The sequence below is a fragment of the Polypterus senegalus genome, chromosome 5 (genome assembly GCF_016835505.1).
Source record: "Polypterus senegalus isolate Bchr_013 chromosome 5, ASM1683550v1, whole genome shotgun sequence".
NCBI classification, from domain to species: Eukaryota; Metazoa; Chordata; class Cladistia; order Polypteriformes; family Polypteridae; genus Polypterus; species Polypterus senegalus.
The window spans coordinates 71,382,092-71,401,744 of record NC_053158.1 but is presented as its reverse complement, the minus strand read 5'-3'; the positions used below and the strand labels follow the sequence as shown (position 1 = coordinate 71,401,744).

Sequence of the window (19,653 nt, the reverse complement as noted above, 5' to 3'; positions counted from 1 at the left end):
TTTGTGGAAGTGTATCATGGCACGAACAAAGGAGATTTCTGAGGACCTCAGAAAAAGAGTTGTTGATGCTCATCAGGCTGGAAAAGGTTATAAAACCATCTCTAAAGAGTTTGGACTCCACCAATCCACAGTCAGACATATTGTGTACAAATGGAGGAAATTCAAGACCATTGTTACCCTCCCCAGGAGTGGTCGACCAACAAAGATCACTCCAAGAGCAAGGTGTGTAATAGTCAGTGAGGTCACAAAGGACCCCAGGGTAACTTCTAAGCAACTGAAGGCCTCTCTCACATTGGCTAATGTTCATGTTCATGAGTCCACCATCAGGAGAACACTGAACATCAATGGTGTGCATGGCAGGGTTGCAAGGAGAAAGCCACTGCTCTCTAAAAAAAAACATTGCTGCTCGTCTGCAGTTTGCTAAAGATCACATGGACAAACCAGAAGGCTATTGGAAGAATGTTTTGATGAGACCAAAATAGAACTTTTTGGTTTATATGAAATGCGTTATGGTTGTCCGTTATGGATGTAATAGTACATCTGTCCATGAACTGAATCTCACAAGAAGGTGGGTCATGCAGCAAGACAACAACTCTAAGCACACAAGTCGTTCTACCAAAGAATGGTTAATGAAGAATAAAGTTAATGTTTTGGAATGGCCAAGTCAAAGTCCTGACCTTAATCCAATCGAAGTGTTGTGGAAGGACGTGAAGCGAGCAGTTAATGTGAGGAAACCCACCAACATCCCAGAGTTGAAGCTGTTCTGTACGGAGGAATGGGCTAAAATTCCTCCAAGCCGGTGTGCAGGAATGATCAAAGTTACCGGAAATATTTAGTTGCAGTTTTTGCTGCAAAGCGGGGTCACACCAGATACTGAAAGCAAAGGTTCACATACTTTTGCCACTCACAAATATGTAATATTTGATAATTTTCCTTAATAAATAAATGACCAAAGTATAGTTTTTGTCTCATTTGTGTAACTGTTTTCTCTTTCTCTACTTTTAGGACTTAAGTGAAAATCTGATGATATTTTATATTTATGCAGAAATATAGAAAATTCTAAAGAGTTCACAAACTTTCCAGCACAACTGTATCCTTAAGTTGTTTACCCTGTTTTCTGTTATGGTCTGTCTCTGGTATCTTCAGCAATGTAGTGTTTTGGGGCTTCTTGAAGGGATTTAATCATAGGCACTACCTCTGGCTTTGTTATTCTGGTGAGTACTAGGGCCTGGTAGTATTTTAAACTTGTGTCGTTTTTTATCTCCCAATCACGTCAGACCTTTTTTTTTCATGCCAGCTGAACCCTGACAGTATTAGATTAAAAAGAAAGGAGTATTTCATGTTTTTTGGAATTCTTAATCTGACAGGCACAAGGCACAACCACAAAGTGTCAACAAAATGTGTAACTTGATTAGATAGGGAGAAGGTTCTGAAATCACACAGAGTTTTGTTTGCTAGACAAAAATTTTTTTTTATATGTGTGTGTTTTTAGAGAATTTCAGCCAAATGCTTCATTTTCTACCAATGAGTAAAATACTGTATTAGGTACTTAAATGGGTTATGTCTGACAGTTCTCAGATAGGCCTGAAAATGGGGTTGATTCTTCGATCAGAAACCTTACAAATTTAAGGTTCTCAAATAAAGTTGTGTGATAATGCCTTTTTTGTGAAATGTTTATATTGTGCTCATTTTTTAATTTTTAATTGTACGTACCAATGACATTAACTTTCCAATTAATTCACACCTGACATTCAGTATCTTTGACAGAATTTGTTTCAAAACACAATGCATCAGTGGTTTATAATATGTGAAATTTGTTGAAAACCCAATATGACAAATCAATATGGAAGCCTTCCTAAAATCTTTAAATGTCTTACATATTTAATTACTGTTGATTGTACAGCAAAAAATAAATTTTAAGATTTTAAATCATTTTGGTTTTGAACACTTCATCTTGATTCTGAGATACCCTACAGTATTATACCCATCAACTTGTGACTTTCACTAAAGTTAGTTCTTTATTAGTATTGTGTCTCTTCCTTGCTACACTCACTTTGAAACTTGAGAGCTGCTTAGTAGTGTATTGTATACATAAGCAGTGATACCTTTTGGGTCATCTGATGGAGTAACAGTAACATGGGTTCAGGTATAAGTTCTGACTCCACATTAGTCACTTATCTTACTTGTGCAATTTTATTCAAAGTATATTGTTTCACGTGAAAAGCTATCTGATTGTGTTCAACATTGAAGATATATAAAGATAAATAAAGATTCTATCCTAAAATGTGTATGTATATTTAACATTGATAAAATTTCCCTGCGTAACTGACTGACATCCTTTGTGATATCTAGTTCCGCTAAACAAAATATTATGTTTGAATTATCCATGGTCTGTAAAAAAGGCTTTTGTAGTGTCTAAAACATTTTAGATCATACTCACTATGGACGGCTTAAAAATACAGAAAATACAAACTTGTAATGCAGCTAGCTCTCTTTATATCTGTCTCTCTGTCTGACACATTTTCTTGATAGCACCCATTTTATGCCTCTAAACCAGTTTAACACTGACGGTTTTTTCCCTTCTGGCACAGAGAAAGCAGATGATGAACGGATAACATCTATCTCTGATATCCTTCACTGCCAGTTTTTGCTTTGTGGGAATACAACATGTGTGCTTACTTGGAATGGAAGTAGTTTCACCAAAAGGGAATTGCAATATTTCCAAGCTGTCTTTATTATTTTTATAGGAAAGAAATATATACCCATGTAGTTCAGTGCTCTGTAGAAAATTCACAAATGATGTTTGGAAATATTACAAAAAATTAATAAGAACATTTATCCTAAAACGCAAAAAGATTTTATTCATGTATTGGTAAAGAAAGCATATTTAAGAAAGAATAATAGTAGCTTAGACTGCTAGTACTGTACATATTGGTTTATGTGTGTAAATACTAATAGCATGTCATTGAGTTTTTCCTGTGTCTTTTTTCTTTGTGATATATGGATATTAGAAAAGAGAATTCATTCAAAAAAGAAAATTTATCATTTTCAGGTTTCATACTTTTTTTTTCTTTTTCTTTTTTCAAAGATCCCATGCATGGTCTGAGGAATTTAAAAGTAGAAAACATCCAGTCCAAACAAATCACAGTTAGTTGGGAGCCATTTGGATACAATGTGACCCGCTGCCACAGTTTCAACTTGACTGTCCACTATCAGGACTTGGCAGGGAAAGGAGAGGAAACCAGTGAAGTGGTACAGTATGGACCAAATGGTAACATCCCCGAGCACACAATCCATGGTCTGCCCCCATATACAAATATCAGTGTCAAGCTGGTGCTGATGAACCCAGAAGGACAGAGAGAAAGCCAAGAGTTGGTCGTTCTAACTGATGAAGATGGTGAGTAGATGGTATTTTTTATTACAAAGGTAAAGATTTCATGATTCTAAGAGAGAGAGACACTTTTTCATATAGGGCTCAGTACTATGTGGTTAAATAGCATCTGCAACTCTGCTCATCTACATTATTTATTTAAAACCTGTGAAGAAATCACACATTTCTTAAAAAAAATCAGAAATAGGGCAAGAAAACCTAACATGTGACTGAGTCTTAAATGAAAAATACAATAGTGGCAATGATATACATTTTGTTTCAAAAGTATATTTACACTATAATAATTTCCTATATAATTGCAGTGATGGTGGAGTGGTGGCACAGTGGGTAGCGCTGCTGCCTCACAGTTAGGAGTCCCGGGTTCGCTTCCCGGGTCCTCCCTGCGTGGAGTTTGCTTGTTCTCCCTGTGTCTGCGTGGGTTTTCTCCGGGCGATTCTAAATTGTCCCTAGTGTGTGCTTGGTGTATGTGTGTGCGCACCCTGCGGTGGCCTGGCGCCGTGCCCGGGGTTTGTTTCCTGCCTTGCGCCCTGTGTTGGCTGGGATTGGCTCCAGCAGACCCCCGTGACCCTGTAAATAGGATATAGCGGGTTGGATAATGGATGGATGGATTACAGGGATTAGGTGTATCCACATTCCCAAACCTGACTCCATGCATTACTGTGTAATTAGGTAAGTGTTTCACTATACTCCCTGCCCGATCTTTCTTCCATCCAGGTGGCTAGACAGTTTAGGGGCTAAGTCAGAAAGAGATGAAAGTTTATCTTCCAGGTCAGTGACTTCCAGTTTATAAAGCAAATTGACAGATGTGCCATTTTTACTGCTTTGGTCACATTCATTGCCTGTATTAAGCACAGTAGAACAGTTTTGTGTGTGACACATGTTACACTGTATCTAGGCACATAATTACTGAATAATTAAAGTGTGTCTACACTGAAATAAGAAACATAATGGAAGATATGGCCAAACCTTCTCTTTACTCAGCAACCCCCCAGGGGTGTGCACTGGGCACCCGCTATCTTGTGGCTGAGCTTCTCGAAAGGCATCAGGGCACTCCTATATTAGAGAAAGCAATTGTATTTAAAGAGATGGTATATAGAACAGGGTGCGAAAGGAAGACAGTTTGGTGCTTAGTTATTACAGATAGAAAATCAATTACTTGAGTATTTCACTACAACTGTCTATTTTAAATACCAATGAATCATAAAACATAGTAGAAAGTAAGAGTAAAAAAGTAAAAGTAGAAGTTAAAAAGTAAAATCTAATAAAATGTAATAAAAAGTAAATAATAAATGAAATTATATTAATGCCTCGTTGAAAACAATATTATGAATTACTTTATCCTCTAACTTACATTCTATAAACATTGCTTTTTTGCATTTCTGTTCGCATATTGTTCTGGAATTTTCTCTTTTTTGTTTATTGGATGATACTCTTTGTTCTTGATTTTTATTATATGCAGTTCTTTATCAGCTCTTGCCGCTCTTTTTCTATTGCAATCTAAAATTCAATGTTTTTGAATAGATAATTTGCTTTTTAACCGACTGTGTTGAATGGTGAGTTAGCACTGAGATTGTCACAGAGTAGTATGGCGAGAAGATGTGCGCAGTAGGAGTAATGTTTGGACAAGTGGTTTGAAGGGTAGTGGTCAAGACTGAATATCGGGGACACAATGGAAAAACAAAACAGAGAGATAAAATTAAATGAAACAAGTTAATATTAAATATTTAGAAAAAGGTTATTATGTTTAAACTGTTTTGGCTTTTCTTTTTTTTTGGCCTTTATAATGCTTATGTAAAAATAAAATATATTTTGCATGTTTCAATTGCTTAAGAAATCTTGGTAACATGCAGGATTGAACTGACCTGTTCTTTTTCTTGTAATTAGTGCCAGGTCCTGTGCCTCAAGATTCTATTGTAGGAAAAACTTTTGAAGAGAAGATCTATCTACATTGGAAAGAACCAGTTCAGACATATGGCGTTATCACATTGTACGAGGTACGTAATACTTATGCTAAAATTGATTTGCATGCTTTTTATCTTTTGACCAGCGGCAATTTGAATTTGTATTTTTTATAAAAAATACAACAATGCATATCAAGCTTAGATTGAACACATTTGAAATTAAATTATAATGTAATGAACTAATTCTGCATTAAATAAAATGAATAAATACTGTACAGTGTTTTTTAAATGAATACAATGAAAAACATAGCCAAAATAAAATTATATATATTTTTAATAATGAATTAGATTAAGTGGGTTCAGGAAAAGCATGAACAAGTTAACAAACTTTTGCACTTGTACACTATAGTTTGTCATCAGTGAAAATGTGCCTCTGTTACTGACTTGGTATATTACAATAAAATTGCATAAAACAATTCTTTTCTGTTCTTCATTATTATTAATAGCTATATTATGATATCAGTTATGTGTAAGAGATTAATGTATATTTTAAGACTGGTGGCATAGCAGCCCAGTAGTTTTTCCTGTCACATGGGTCTAACATCCTGGGTTTGAATCCCAAACCCATTTGTTATATAAATGCAGTTTTCATGTTTACATGCTTGTATGCATTTTCTTTCAGGTACTTTGATTTTTCTCCCTCATCCACAAAAAGGTGCATGCTAGGTTAATTAGTAATTCCAAATGTATCAGTGTGAGTGTGGGTATGCTTGAATTAGCCCTGATCCATCTACATTATAGGCCAGAATAGGCCTCAGTTCCCTGCAGTGCTGCACTGGACATAACAGTTTAAAGAATGTTATGTTACTTAAGGATGCTTTGGTTGCCTTGCTACATGTATACAGTAGATGCAAGAGTGGCAGAATAGATTTGGGACTTGTGTAAGACAATTGTAGAAATCACTCATATCCTGCTTGCATATGTTTTGGAAGGAATCACTCAGAAACTGTATTGTATTTCAATTTAGATAGTAAATGTAGAATGCCTTTGAGGGGATTTAAGCCTGCGTCAACAAAACTTTAAAAATACGATACATGCTTTATTTACTTATTATTTATTGTATTTATTTTACTTTGTATGTTATGTGTATTTTTTGTTATTACAGTATTATTATTGCTATTATTATTATTATTGTTATATTTCAGTTCTTTGGATCTCACAGCCTTTCAGCTGATATGAAAACTATGCCCACTCAAGAGACTTCTTGAGAAAGGGCATAGTTGAAAGTTTTGGTAAGAGGTAAATGTCAAAGGAAAATGTCTGGTATTAATTACTGCTGACCATGCCAAGGACTCTGCTGACGATGGACACCATACATATTGCCGCTTGTTTTTGTAGAAGAGATGTTGATGTTGGGCAAGATTTTATCAGTATATCACTTGATGGATTTAGTGATAATCCCAGTAGCTCCTATAATAGTAGGAACTAATTTATCCATTTTCCAATCTCATTTTGGAGCTGATGGTAATTTTCTAATTTATGCTTTTTTTGGACCGGTGTTATAGTCCGGCAGCTCCAAGATATCTATTAGGAAAATTTTCTTGGTTGATAGATTTGTGTAAATGATGTCTGATTGGTTGTTATTGACCATGGCATCTGTTTGAACAGGGAGCTCCCAGAGAATCTTAGATGTAGTATTTTCTAGGATTTTATGTTGCTCCAAACCCAAGCTCCACCATTGCCTTGGCACTTGTAAATTGTTATCCTTAGCTAGAGTCCAGTGGATATATTTTACCACATTGTTGTGACACCATAGATAGGACATATTGGCCAGTGTTTCACAAGCACTGACAATGTGATGGATGGTCTCATGTCATTTGTTACGTACACGACACAATCTATCTTCTTCTGGTTTTTAGAGGATTTGTCTTATGTAGTATTTAGTTTTCACTGCCTGATCTTGGATGGCAGAAGTACTGGATTTAAGTGAGGGTGTGATGGCTTGCCATTTCATCCAGTTGAATGACCCCTGAATATCAACAAGAGCCTTCTCAACATCATTTCGAAACTGTCTGTGCATTTATTTCCTCTTTGAACTATGGTCACGTTGTTGGTTTTGTGATTTCTTCATATATATATATATATACTAGCTGTCTCCTTAGTAATTGTTCGCTACTCAGATTAAGTCTGAACAAGAATGTATGACAGTCTTTTTGAATGGAGTATTTAGACTTTGTCATATTATGTGTTCTAATAGTACAGACAATCTTATCCTTTCTTCTTTTGAGATGTATGGCATGTTTGATGACTGCCTTCTACATTGTTAGATATAACGTCTCTACCAAAGCTTTGGCTTAGTGGCAGTGACTAAGAGTGAAGTCTGCAGGTTCTTGTGTCAAGTCATTGAATTTCAGATAACTTCCAGTGGATTGTTGTGAAACTGTAGGTCAATATGGGGATTGCATATGTATTTATTGCCTTAATCATATTTCGGATGTTGTTTACGTAGTTGACAAGATCTTTTTCAGCCTTTTGCAATATTCAGCTTTTGTGGTTCAAGCAGATTTTTTTGTGATTAATTTTGCCAGATTTGTAGGTCTGATCCTCAAACTTTTGAGCTACAGAATAGAATATGTCCTTCACCTGATATTATTGTTTCTTTTCTTCTTCTGAGATGGAATACCTTGCATTTTTTAAACCCAAAAGACATGTCCATATCCTGGGTGAATATTTCCACTGAGTCCAACAGCCTCTTAACCTCTTGTATAGGTCATCCATATATAGTAGATGGTTAATGAAATTACTTTGCCCTTTGACTTTGGATCCACTGTTATTGTATGAAGCCAGAATTGTAGGAAGTGGATTCAATGCAAGGCAAAAGAGGAGAGGGTACAGCGAATCTCCTTAAAAAATTCCATGCTTTATCTTAAGTGGTGTTTCAGGCACTAATTACTACCTGTGATTTGTCCATTAACCTATTTAAGAATGAGTCAAATGCTTTTTAATAGTCAATCCATGCCATGCTTAGATTTTTATGATCATTGTTGGCATCCTCTAATATGGTTTTAATTACTAGAAGATGGCCTTTGGATCCTTTACATTTTTGTTTCTGTTTTTCTTCCAGTGGCTTATCTTATATATGTCTGTTTTTATTATTTATTAAAAAATGGGGCAATGGAAAAGTGGTGAAGGCACCACTCAAGTTAAGTAATGTGCAAAAGACATTTTTTGACCTTGTAGGGTGGGAAGATTTTGCAAGTCCTTCATTTTCTGTGTCACTTTTAAATGTTTACTTTGTTTTCCCTCCCTGCTAATTTTGATATGTATCTCAACATTTAATACTATTTAGTAGATGGAGAGGCTCCAATGGGGCTATGCTATTGCTTTATTATTCTTTTAGTGATACAGTGAACCAATTTTTAAAGCATAATTTATTATTAAGATGCTTGCGGTCTTATATAATCAAGGCTTATTAGATCCAGAGGTCATAGCATTCACTAAAAACAATACTCTACCTCCCTTCACTCCACACCCTTTATGCATCTTAGTCTATCAGATGTATACCCACTGCCCTTTGTAGTCTTTATTAATCATTCTGTAATTTATTTCCATAACATTTACAGAATATTCGAAAATAAAAACACATTACACATCTGTATTTAATTTGTCCAGGGAGTTTTGCTTTTGCCTAGAAGATGGCTGCATATCCATGGTCACTGAACCCATTTTGAATGTACAGTAAGTGAATAATATATTTATACTTATATACTATATTTATAATATATATACATTATGTCCACCATTTTTGGGTGCATGCAGGCATGCCAGTGGCATAAATAGCCAACCAGTTGCCTCACTACAGCTTGTGCACACAAGGCTACTGGCCATATACATGTTTTATCAGCCAACTGGCTGGCAGCAGGTGTTCTCCAACAGAACAGCTCCATTTTTGCAATTTAAAACCACAGCAATCCCCAGAGTCATGCTGCATGAACTTTGTGAATAAGGCACAAGAATAGTTGGTTACAGTCATTGCTGTCAACCTGAAAAGCATTTAATTTACTTCAGCAATTTCATTTTTTATGCTCAGCATTGAACTTTCCAGAGAATCAATTTAACTGAGGACCCGATTAAACTGTTAACAATATACAGTATCAGACTATCACTGCAGTAATATTTGGAAAAAAAACTTAAGTACATCAACCATTTAATTACACTAAATACTATCCCCCAAATATAAACTTAAATCCTTCTTTTTTATATGGGACAACAGTCCACAATAAACTGCACTTACAGTATGTACACCAACAAATTTGCTCATGTCTTTCCATTTGATACGTATCCAAGGAGTAATGATACCAACTCAAACAGATAGCTTGTGACAAAATAATGTGACATGTACACTATGAAATCCTGCAAAAAGCACAACTCAAAGCCTCGAAAGGTTAAAAAGGTATAACAAAAATGGTCAAGTAGACAAGTGTGAACATATTCACACATTTTAAAAAATATGGAAATGCAGTTGGGCGAATCATGACATTTAACTAAGGAAGCACAATTTATGCTAATTTACACTGTAGCAATTTCAGAATAACATATGAGTACTTTCATCTAATTTGTGGAAATAATTTAAATTCCTACAAAATAATGACAGGCTGAATATGTTCTTGAAATACACAGATAATGAATGAGCTGCAACTAATTTAAAAAAGAAAAATGAAGACAAGGTACCAAGGACTAAAACAAATTAAGGAAAATTTTAAATCAGTTGAGTACAAAGTATTGACTTGTTACATGTTGTTAGAGCATGCAGTAAAACTTTCATTGTACTCTACGCACTTGACAATACTGTTTCTGCTAAAAATGCTCATATCCTTCCTGCCCCAGATTTATCTCAATACTTAGTAAGTAAAATTATGATGACCTTTATCCAGATCTGCAGTGATACTGAATAGCAAAATATGGTCAAATCTGCCTTATACAATTCAGTGCCACAGGTGTCAAGAGAATATTCTGGCAGTAACACATGTAAAGACATGGAAAGAATGTATGAGAACAGGGCACATGATTCAGACATAAGCCGTTTGGTTCATAAAGCATCAGTAATAAACATTGATACGGTCTGCCTCTTAATACCAACCTGGCTAATCATTAACCAACAGTCTGGTTCCACAATATTTTACTATCATCAACATTTTGAATATTCAAGTTGAAAAACAATATCTCTGTAATTTACTACTTATCTAAAATTATCATTGATAATCCTTTTTTTGTTGAGAATTCAATTAATTTCACAATTCACTACTGCAGGAAATGGTTGTTGTTGCTGCCTTGCTGCTCAAAAAGGGTTTGAAACACAGCCCAGTCTCTAAATGTGTGGAGCTTAGGAATCTTCCTTGTCTTCACGTGGGGTTTCCCTCTCTAAAGCGAAAGACCTGAGTTTTCAGTTATTGAACTTTGAGAGTGTGTCTGGTTGCATGCATGAGTTTACCCTGTCTAAGGTTGTCTCATGCTTTGTTTTTATTATTGGATTGACACTGACTCTACATAATAAAAAAGTTGAATTAAGCAAGTTCAGTAACTGGAAGGATGACTGTACAGTATTACAATATTTACTATGTCTGCTGCAGTTATGGAAGATGTCTCTCTCAGTGGAGGAAAAAAAACCTTCACTTAATGTATGAGTGTTTAGTCTTAATCAACTCTGTCCTCAATAGAATGCACAAGGTGTGAATCTACGAGGTGTGACCAAAAAATATGGTGAATTTTAAAGTAAAAAAATGATTAAAGTAAAAGACACATTGCCATTAATCTACCGCAAAATACTCCTCCTTGCTTTGAAAACACTTATCCCATTTTTCTTGCCACTTTCTGAAGCAGTTCTGAAAGTCCTCTTTTGTGAGTGTCTATAGTTGCGCTATCATGGCTGCTTCAATGTCCTGAATTGACTTAAAACATTTACCTTTTATGGTCATTTTGACTTTGGGGAAGAACCAGAAGTCACACAGTGCCTGATCTGTGGAATAAAGTGGAAGAGGACACACCATAATGTTTTTATTTGACACAAATTTTTTAATACATATAAATGATTTAAATAGGAATATAAGTAACAAGCTGGTTAAATTTGCAGATGATACCAAGATAGTTGGATTGGCAGATAATTTGGAATCCGCTAAATCATTGCAGAAGGACTTGAACAGCATACAGGCTTGGGCAGATTAGTGGCAGATGAAATGTAATGTCAGTAAATGTAAAGTATTACATATATGAAGTAAAAATGTTAGGTTTGAATACACAATGGGAGGTCTGAAAATGGAGAGTACAGCTAATGAGAAGGATTTAGGAGTCGTAGTGGCCTGTAAGCTGTTAACTACCTGGCAATGTTCAGAAGACATTAAGAAGGCAAATAGAATGTTAGGTTATATAGCATAATGTGTGGATTACAAGTCCAAGGAGGTTATGCTCAAGCTTTATAATGCACTGGTGAGGCCTCATTTTGAGTAATGTGTGCAGTTTTGGTCTCCAGGCTACAAAAAGGATATAGCAGCACTGGAAAAAGTCCAGAGAAGAGTGACAAGGCTCATTCCAGGGCTACAGAGGATGAATTAAGTAGAAATATTAAAGAGCTGGGCTTTTTCAGTTTAAGCAAAAGAAGATTAAGAGTTGACATAATGGAAGTGTTTAAAATCATGAAGGGAAATAGTACAGTGGATTGAGACTGTTATTTTAAAATGAGTTCTTTAGGAACACGTGGACACAGTTGGAAACTTGTAAAGGGTAAATTTCGCATAAACGTTAGGAAATTTTTCTTTACACACTTTAGACACTTGGAATAAGCTATCAAGCGGCATGGTAGACAGTAAGGCTGTAGGGACTTGCAAAACTAGATTTGATGTTTTTTTAGAAGAATTAAGTGGATAGGACTAGCACGCTTGTTGGGCCGAATGGCCTGTTCTTACCTATATTGTTCTAATGTTCTAAAAAATTGCAGTACCAGAGCATTGTCATGATGGAGGATAAAACCATTTGCCCATTTCTCAGGTTGTTTTCTGTGCACACTGTTTCCTAAACGTTGTAATAAGTCCTTACAACATCTTGATACACCTTAGTGTTCCAGGGTACTAACTCGGCTCACACAATTCTATCAACGTCAAAAAACTCAATCATCATCACCTTGATGTTGGATCTTGATTGATGCACTGGACATCAAGGCAGCCACTAAAGTGCAACTAAAGTCACTCAGAAAAGAGGACTCCCAGAACTGCTTCTGAAAGTGGCAAGAGTGATAATAAGATCAGTGTGTTCAAAGCGAAGCCAGTATTTTGAGGGGGATTAATGGCAATATGTATTTTATTGTAATACTTTTTTATATTCAAACATTCACCATATTTTTGGTACATTTCTGATCTGTGGAATTTGTTTGCTAATCTGTTACGATTGTATGTTTTGTTTCATTTGGTTCATTTTCATGTTTTTATGTTAGTGGTTGCATTGCTGCCTGACAACTCCTTCTAGACCAATCACTGCCTTTATGGATTTTGAACTTGTACCTCTGTCCACCTAGATTTATTTTGGATTCTCAAGTTTTCCTCTGACATCCTAAAGATGTCATTTTATGTTAACTGCAGACACTGTGTTGGCTGTGTATGAATAAGTGTGGGTTTCTGTGTTACTGTATTGTTCAAAGAATTGATTGCACATCCAAGATATGTGCCTATCCTGCACCTGATGCTGCTGGGATAAACATCAGCCTCCACACAGCGTCCTTAAAATGGGTTAATTTAAAATGGAAAATGAAGTAGTGAATTAGTTTGAGTGTACCTTTACAATTGTGATTCAATTTCCCTTACACTGAGAGGAGTAGACTCTCAAGTCTGAATCCGTTGATAGTCTTCAGGCTGTAACCAATGTAATATTTCATAACATCAACTGATCAATTTGTTTCTGCTGCATAGCCTCATTCTTGTTTAATTCTGTGTGCACGTAATGTGAAATTAAACCCATAAAAACATCAAGTTGCAAGTCGTGGTCTACAAATCTTCAAAGAGACCAATGCAGCAGAATAAAAGCTAAGATCTCATCGCCAATTAAGTTGTCAGTAGATAATCACAGCTCGCATAACTTTCTACTGTGAAGAGATGTTTTGAATGACTTCCCCTTCCCAACTAAGAGGAGAAAATATTTAAAACAGCAAAGAAACAAAGTCAAAAGCTTTGTGCTTCATTAGTCCAGCCTATCTAATCTGACATGTCATGTGCTCTCACTTCACATTAATTTACTGAATATTAAATGTTATTTACCCAAGTTGCTTTGACCACCATGTGGGAGACAATGTTTTTGATTCTAATTTTTTTCAGCTTGAGCTAATTCTAAAATAATACCTGAAAATACAGTGATTTATATATTTTGGCAAAGTATACCTGTGCTGACTTTATTTATTCTTTGAAAGAAAGCTACTAAAAGAATGTGATCCATCAAAGTGGCTTTTTAAAAACACCACCCAAAACAAATAATAAAGAACACTGGTGCAAGGCAGAGTGACAGAATCATAGGTACCAACTGTTTGCAGCACCAGGGATGTAAGTTCAAGTCCCGTCCTACTGTTAGTATCAAGGGTTCAGCTTTCACTATGCAAATTTACCACATACTCTGGATTCTTTAAACATTCCAAATTTGTACTTTATATCTGAAGTGTACAGATGGCTCTAAGTTGGTCCTAAGCTGTTGTGTGTGTATATCAAGTGAAGAACTCATTCATTAATATGCAGATGTTTCATGAGGGAATGACATAACATTAGTTCGTAGGAGATCATTTGATATTACATACATTAGCTTATCTTTCCAAAACCTTTCAAAAATTAACCAGTGAAATGCTAGCTATTTCACTGCAAAAGGTAGGGATTCCGCAGTGGTGTACACATGGATGCGAGGTGGGTTTAAAAGCAGAACAGTATGAAATCAAATTAAGTCAAATCAAATTTTATTTATTACATATATTACACACAGTACCATATGTACTGAAATACTTAATTACCTGAAAGTCCATGATTGTGCATTAGAAAAATATAAAAAGACAATTAATAGTAAAATACTCAACTCTATAAATCAATATATATCAATATGTACAATAACAGCATTATATTAATGTTATTAATTTTTGTAATAAATAACTTAATATAACAGGATTAACAATAGGGCATTATGTAGCTGTAGACACTGTCCCTGTTTAGGATGTGGATGGACTGTGGAAACAAGCTCCTCCTCAGTCTTGCTGAACTGCCTTTAGATAATTATAACATGTCCCTGAACACAGCACAGAGAAAAGTACATAAGTATTTGGACAGTTACACAATTTTCGTAATTTTGGCTCTGTACGCCTCCACAATGGATTTGAAATAAACCAATCATTATGTGATTGAAGTGTAGATTTTCAGGTTTAATTTAAGGGATGTCACAAACTCCACTCTGGGTCATAACAAGGTTTGGGGCAGCCACCCATATATTTGGTATCCTGGCTAAAAAGTTGCAAAAGTATAAACAGCACTGATGTGCACAAAACCAAGTCCAAAACAGAACTGAGGGAATAGGGAAAAGGTGGAGGCTTTTAAAGGGGAAGACAGGAAGTGAGGTCAAAGGGGTCCGGCTCATAAGGGTCTTCAACCATAGGCTCGAGCTTGGACGTAACATCACAGGGGCCATAGACAGCAAGGTCTTTTTCTATAGGCTCAGACCCGGAAGTGAGGTCAAGAGGGCCAGGTGGGTTCTCCCGTGAATGGTCTGCAGGAAAGGGAGAAAAAGAGTCAGTGCACTCTGCCATATCCCAGTCTGATTCGAAATTGCCCTTACTCAAGCCCTTTAGCTGCCTCCCATGCACACATGTGTGACAAGGCCCCCCCATCAGCCCAGACCCATCGGGTCGGGCTAACCTAACCGAGAGGTCATGAACACGAGAAAGAGCATCATTGTTAGTGTGAAGAGAGCCCCGACAATAAACGAGCGAAAACTTGTACGGCTGGAGGTCAAGAAACCACCGGGTGACCCGCAGGTTCGACTCCTTGTGCAGCACCATCCACTGTAAAGGTGCATGGTCTGTGACAAGGAGGAATTCCCGGCCCAACAGGTAGTGCCTCAGTTGAGTAATCGCCCATTTAATCACCACAGCCTCCCTCTCAGGAACATGATGGGGTGTTCCACAGGTCTGTGTCCGAAGCGTCTATCTGAAGGATGAAAGGTAAAGAAAAGTTAAGTGCTCTCAAAATAGGTGCAGACGTAAGGGCCTGCTTCAAGTCACTAAATGCAGCGCCTGTCTTGTCAGTCCATACCACAATGTTTGGGGCCCACTTCTTTGTCAAATCAGTCAAGGGTGCCACTCTCTCCGAGAAACGGGGTACAAATCGGCGGTAGTACCCCACCAGCCCGAGAAAGGCTTGGACCTGCCGCTTAGTTCACGGACGGGGCCATTTCAAAATGACATCTACTTTGGAGCACTGTGGCTTCACGGTACCCCAACCTACCAGGTAATCTAAATACTTGGCTTCGCTCTATACAAAGAAACATTTCTTTGGATTAATCTAAAGTCCGGCCTCCATGTGCTGGAATAGATGACATGTCATCCAGGTAGGCAGCACTATATGAGTTATGGGGCCTGAGCACTTTGTCCACCAGACGCTGGAAAGTTGCCAGTGCCCCGTGTAACACAAATGGAAGGACAAGATACTGCTAGTGTCCGCCAGGTGTACTAAATGCGGTCTTAACCTTCACGGAGTCCGTTAAAGGAACCTGCCAGTACCCCTTTGTCATGTCCAGCGTGGTCAAATACTGAGTTTGTCCTAGCCTCTTGAGGTGGTCCTCCACTCGTGGCTTTGGATAAGCATCAAATTTGGAGACTTGATTAAGCTGACAGAAGTCATTGTAAAACCTACAACTCCCACCAGGCATATTGACCAAGACAATGGGACTGGACCAGGGACTATGCTTTCCTCTATTACTCCTAGTTCCAGCAGGTGCTTGATCTCAAGCTCCACTGTAGCTCTTTTTGCCTTGGGAAAGCGATATGGGCATTCTCGGACTACAACCCCGGGCTCTGTCACAATGTCGTGCTCACTCAGAGAGGTCCTTCCAGGGTTTTCACTCACTTCCTCCAGGATGGACAGGATAACTGTTTCCAGCTCCCTTCTTCCAGGACTGACAGGATAACTGTTTCCAGCTCCCATCGCTGTCTGGGTCTTAAATCCGCACCGAAATTAAGGCTACTCACGTGAGCAAAGAATGAGCAGGGTCCTCCCACGGTTTCAGCAGATTTACATGATAAACCAGCTCCCTCTGCCGATGATTGGATTGACTCACCAAATAGTCGACAAGTCCTTTCCCCTCCTTAACTTCATATGGACCTTGCCAATGGGCTAGTAGCTTAGAGTGGGAAGTAGGTACTAGACCATGACCCGATGTCCCGGGCAGAACTCCCGTAGAGACGTGCCTCGGTCATAATAATGGACCTGTGCTGCTTGAGCCTTTTCCATGTGACTTTTAAGGAGGGACCGAATTTTACCAAATCTATTTTGGTAATGTAATTGTACAATATACTTCAAAATGTTTGTACAGGAAAGAGCCTCTTCTTCCCATCCATCTTTAAAAATGTCTAATATGCCCCGGGGTTGTCGCCCATACAATAATTCAAAAGGGGAGAACCCCGTAGAGGCTTGGGGGACTTCCTCATAGGCAAAAAGGACGAGGAGGAGGAGCTGATCCCAGTTCCTTCCATCCTCTCTGACCACCTTACGAAGCATTTGCTTGAGGATCTGATTAAATCTCTCTACCAAATCGTCTGTTTGAGGATGATGCACCGCAGTCTTTAGATGCTTTATTTTAAGTAACTTGGCAGTCTCCTTGAACGTCTCGGAGGTAAAAGGTGTCCCTTGGTCCGTCAGGACTTCCTTAGGGATGCCAACACGCGCAAAGACCCCTACTAATTCCCGTGCAGTGGGTTTAGAAGTAGCTGAGCGCAATGGAACAGCTTCAGGTTATTTGGTAGCATAATCCACAAGGACTAAAATGAACTTGTGTCCTTGGGCTGAGGGCTGTAGGGGTCCAACTAAATTAACCCCAATCCTGTGCTGTGTCACAATTGACATTCCGGGCAGGAAGTGCAAAAGCGACGAATCTCCTCATTGATTCTCGGCCAATAAAAGTGGAGCTTGATCCGCTCCAGGGTTTTCTCGGTGCCCAAATGGCCACCTGGGAGGTGGGCATGTGGCAACTCATGCTAAGCTACATGATACAGAAGGTTGTTCTCTAAAACAAAGTGAGGACCCTGTGGCATGGACTGGTGAGTGCACTGACCATTGACAAGGACCACTGCATTTTTAGCAAATTTAAGGGAATTGTCATTCCACTGTTCCTTTCTAAATGAAGCTGTTGTTTCTCTAAATTGAAACTGTAAGAGGGAGAGAAGGTCTGGGCCAACCTCAAGGGGCGTGGTTTCCTCCCGCTCCGTCTCGGCACTGGAGGATGACTTACCAGCTCGCGATGGTCCGGGAGTTGCCACTCCACTCAGGGAGGCCGCTACGTCTCTCTTCGCTGGCTGGTTACATGGCGTGGAGGCAGCTTGAGACTGCTCATCCCCGTCTATAACTAGGCCTAAGTTAAACCCAGGATTGGTATGTGTCTCAATGTTTTTAATTTTAGACCAGTCCCGCCCCAATATCACTGTATGTGGTTGATTTGGGTGGACTACCACAGTAATTTCCATAGCGATCCCCCGCAACTGATGATACAGATGGTGGACCTGTACCAGCAGATGTCTCTATGGACACATGTTATACTGGTCTTAAATGTTAACCAATGTCGCGGTAGCACGAATCGGCAGGCAACAATAGTAATGTTGCTGCCAGAGTCGAATAAGGCCCTGGTATTTAACCCGTTTATGATCGCCACGCCTGTGTGTGGGACCGCCATGGGGTTCATCAGAGTGCACCGACCTATCATCCCCACCCCCACCTGCATTTCTCCTCGCTTCCAAGTGGCTTGCACACCTGCATCTCCACGGACGCCGGTGCAAGCTCCGGGTTGTAGGTTGTGGGGGCTGGTTTAGGAACATACCCCGGCTGAGCTCGACTAAGCAACCGTTCTGTTCCCCCAGGTTGCGAGGCCATCCTCTGTGCCTCATTGAGGATCATTAGAACTTTCATGTGGATGGAGTCTTTACCCCAGACCGGCTGAGCGAAGCCTCGGGGTAGTGCCTCAAGGAACAGGTAACAAGCCACCTGCTCTACTATTTGGTAGGGCATGTTTTCCCCAGTGCCATACTGCAGCCCATAAAGACCAGGTCTACTTGTGGGTTGGCCGCTCTGGGTCGAGTCTTCACTGTCTTATTTTCTTCACCTGCCAGTCTGGGGCAAACCCTAGGTGGAACTTGGGATTCTGCCTTCACAGGGAGACGGGCCCTCTACCCTGGAAGAGCATAATAAACCCCCTTCGCATCCCCCCTCCGGGGCAGCCCAACCCTAACCCTAACGCCTAACCCTTCTGCACACCCCCTGGCCTGCCAGAGGTGTCTAGTCAAGTGTGTTGGGAGGGGAGCCCGCACCAGGTCCTCCCGAATCGCAGGACACCCTCCCCGCCTGAAAACCCGGCCCTGGTACGCTCCCACCTGGGTTTGTTGCAGGTCCTGTCCCCTTCTCTTCCGGGATCCAACCATCCTTCCGGCTACACCAGTGTCACAAACTCCACTCTGAGTCATAGCAAGGTTTAGGGCAGCCACTCAGAGCCGGCAAGGTCTTTTTCCATTGGTTCGGACCTGGAAGTGACGTTTAGAGGGCCATGGGGGGTTTTCTCGTGAATGGTCTGCAGGAAAGGGAGAAAAATAGTCAATGCACTCTGCCACATTCAGGTCTGATTCGAAATTGCCCTTACTCAAGCCCTGTAGCTGCCTCCCATGCGTACGTGTGTGACGGGATTTACCAAAAATATTGTATGGACAGTTTAGGAATGACAGCAATTTTTCTTCATTAAATCCCCCATTTCCAGGTGCATATAAGTATTTGGACATTTAACTGACAAACTTTTCCTTAGCCAGGTAGGAGTAGTTCCCTTTATTATTTCATTAACTATCAAGGAAAGTGGAAGCTATCACTGTGACCTCTCACTTTGATGTCCAAAGAGCTGTCCATACAAGTAAAAACAGTCTATCATTAGGCTGAGAAACCAAAACAAACCTTTAGAGACATAGCAGAAACATGAGGAGTGGGCACATTTTGGTACATTCTTAAAAAGTAGGAAAACACTGGTGTACTCACTAACACCTAAACGTCTGGAAAAACACAGAGTACAACTGTTCTGGATAATTGCAAAATTCTGTCTTTG

At 38.9% G+C, this 19,653-nt stretch overlaps 1 protein-coding gene across 11 annotated transcripts in view; it reads left to right on the top strand.

The window, feature by feature from the left end:
- The window catches only part of ptprma (protein tyrosine phosphatase receptor type Ma), an 815,060-nt gene that overhangs the window by 482,974 nt on the left and 312,433 nt on the right, over positions 1–19,653 (top strand). For all 11 annotated transcript variants that reach the window (XM_039754798.1, XM_039754797.1, XM_039754796.1 and 8 more), the window contains exons 8-9: positions 3,089–3,397; positions 5,276–5,385. In XM_039754798.1, the coding sequence (XP_039610732.1) occupies positions 3,089–3,397; positions 5,276–5,385 (419 nt within the window). The remainder of the gene's footprint in view (positions 1–3,088; positions 3,398–5,275; positions 5,386–19,653) is intronic.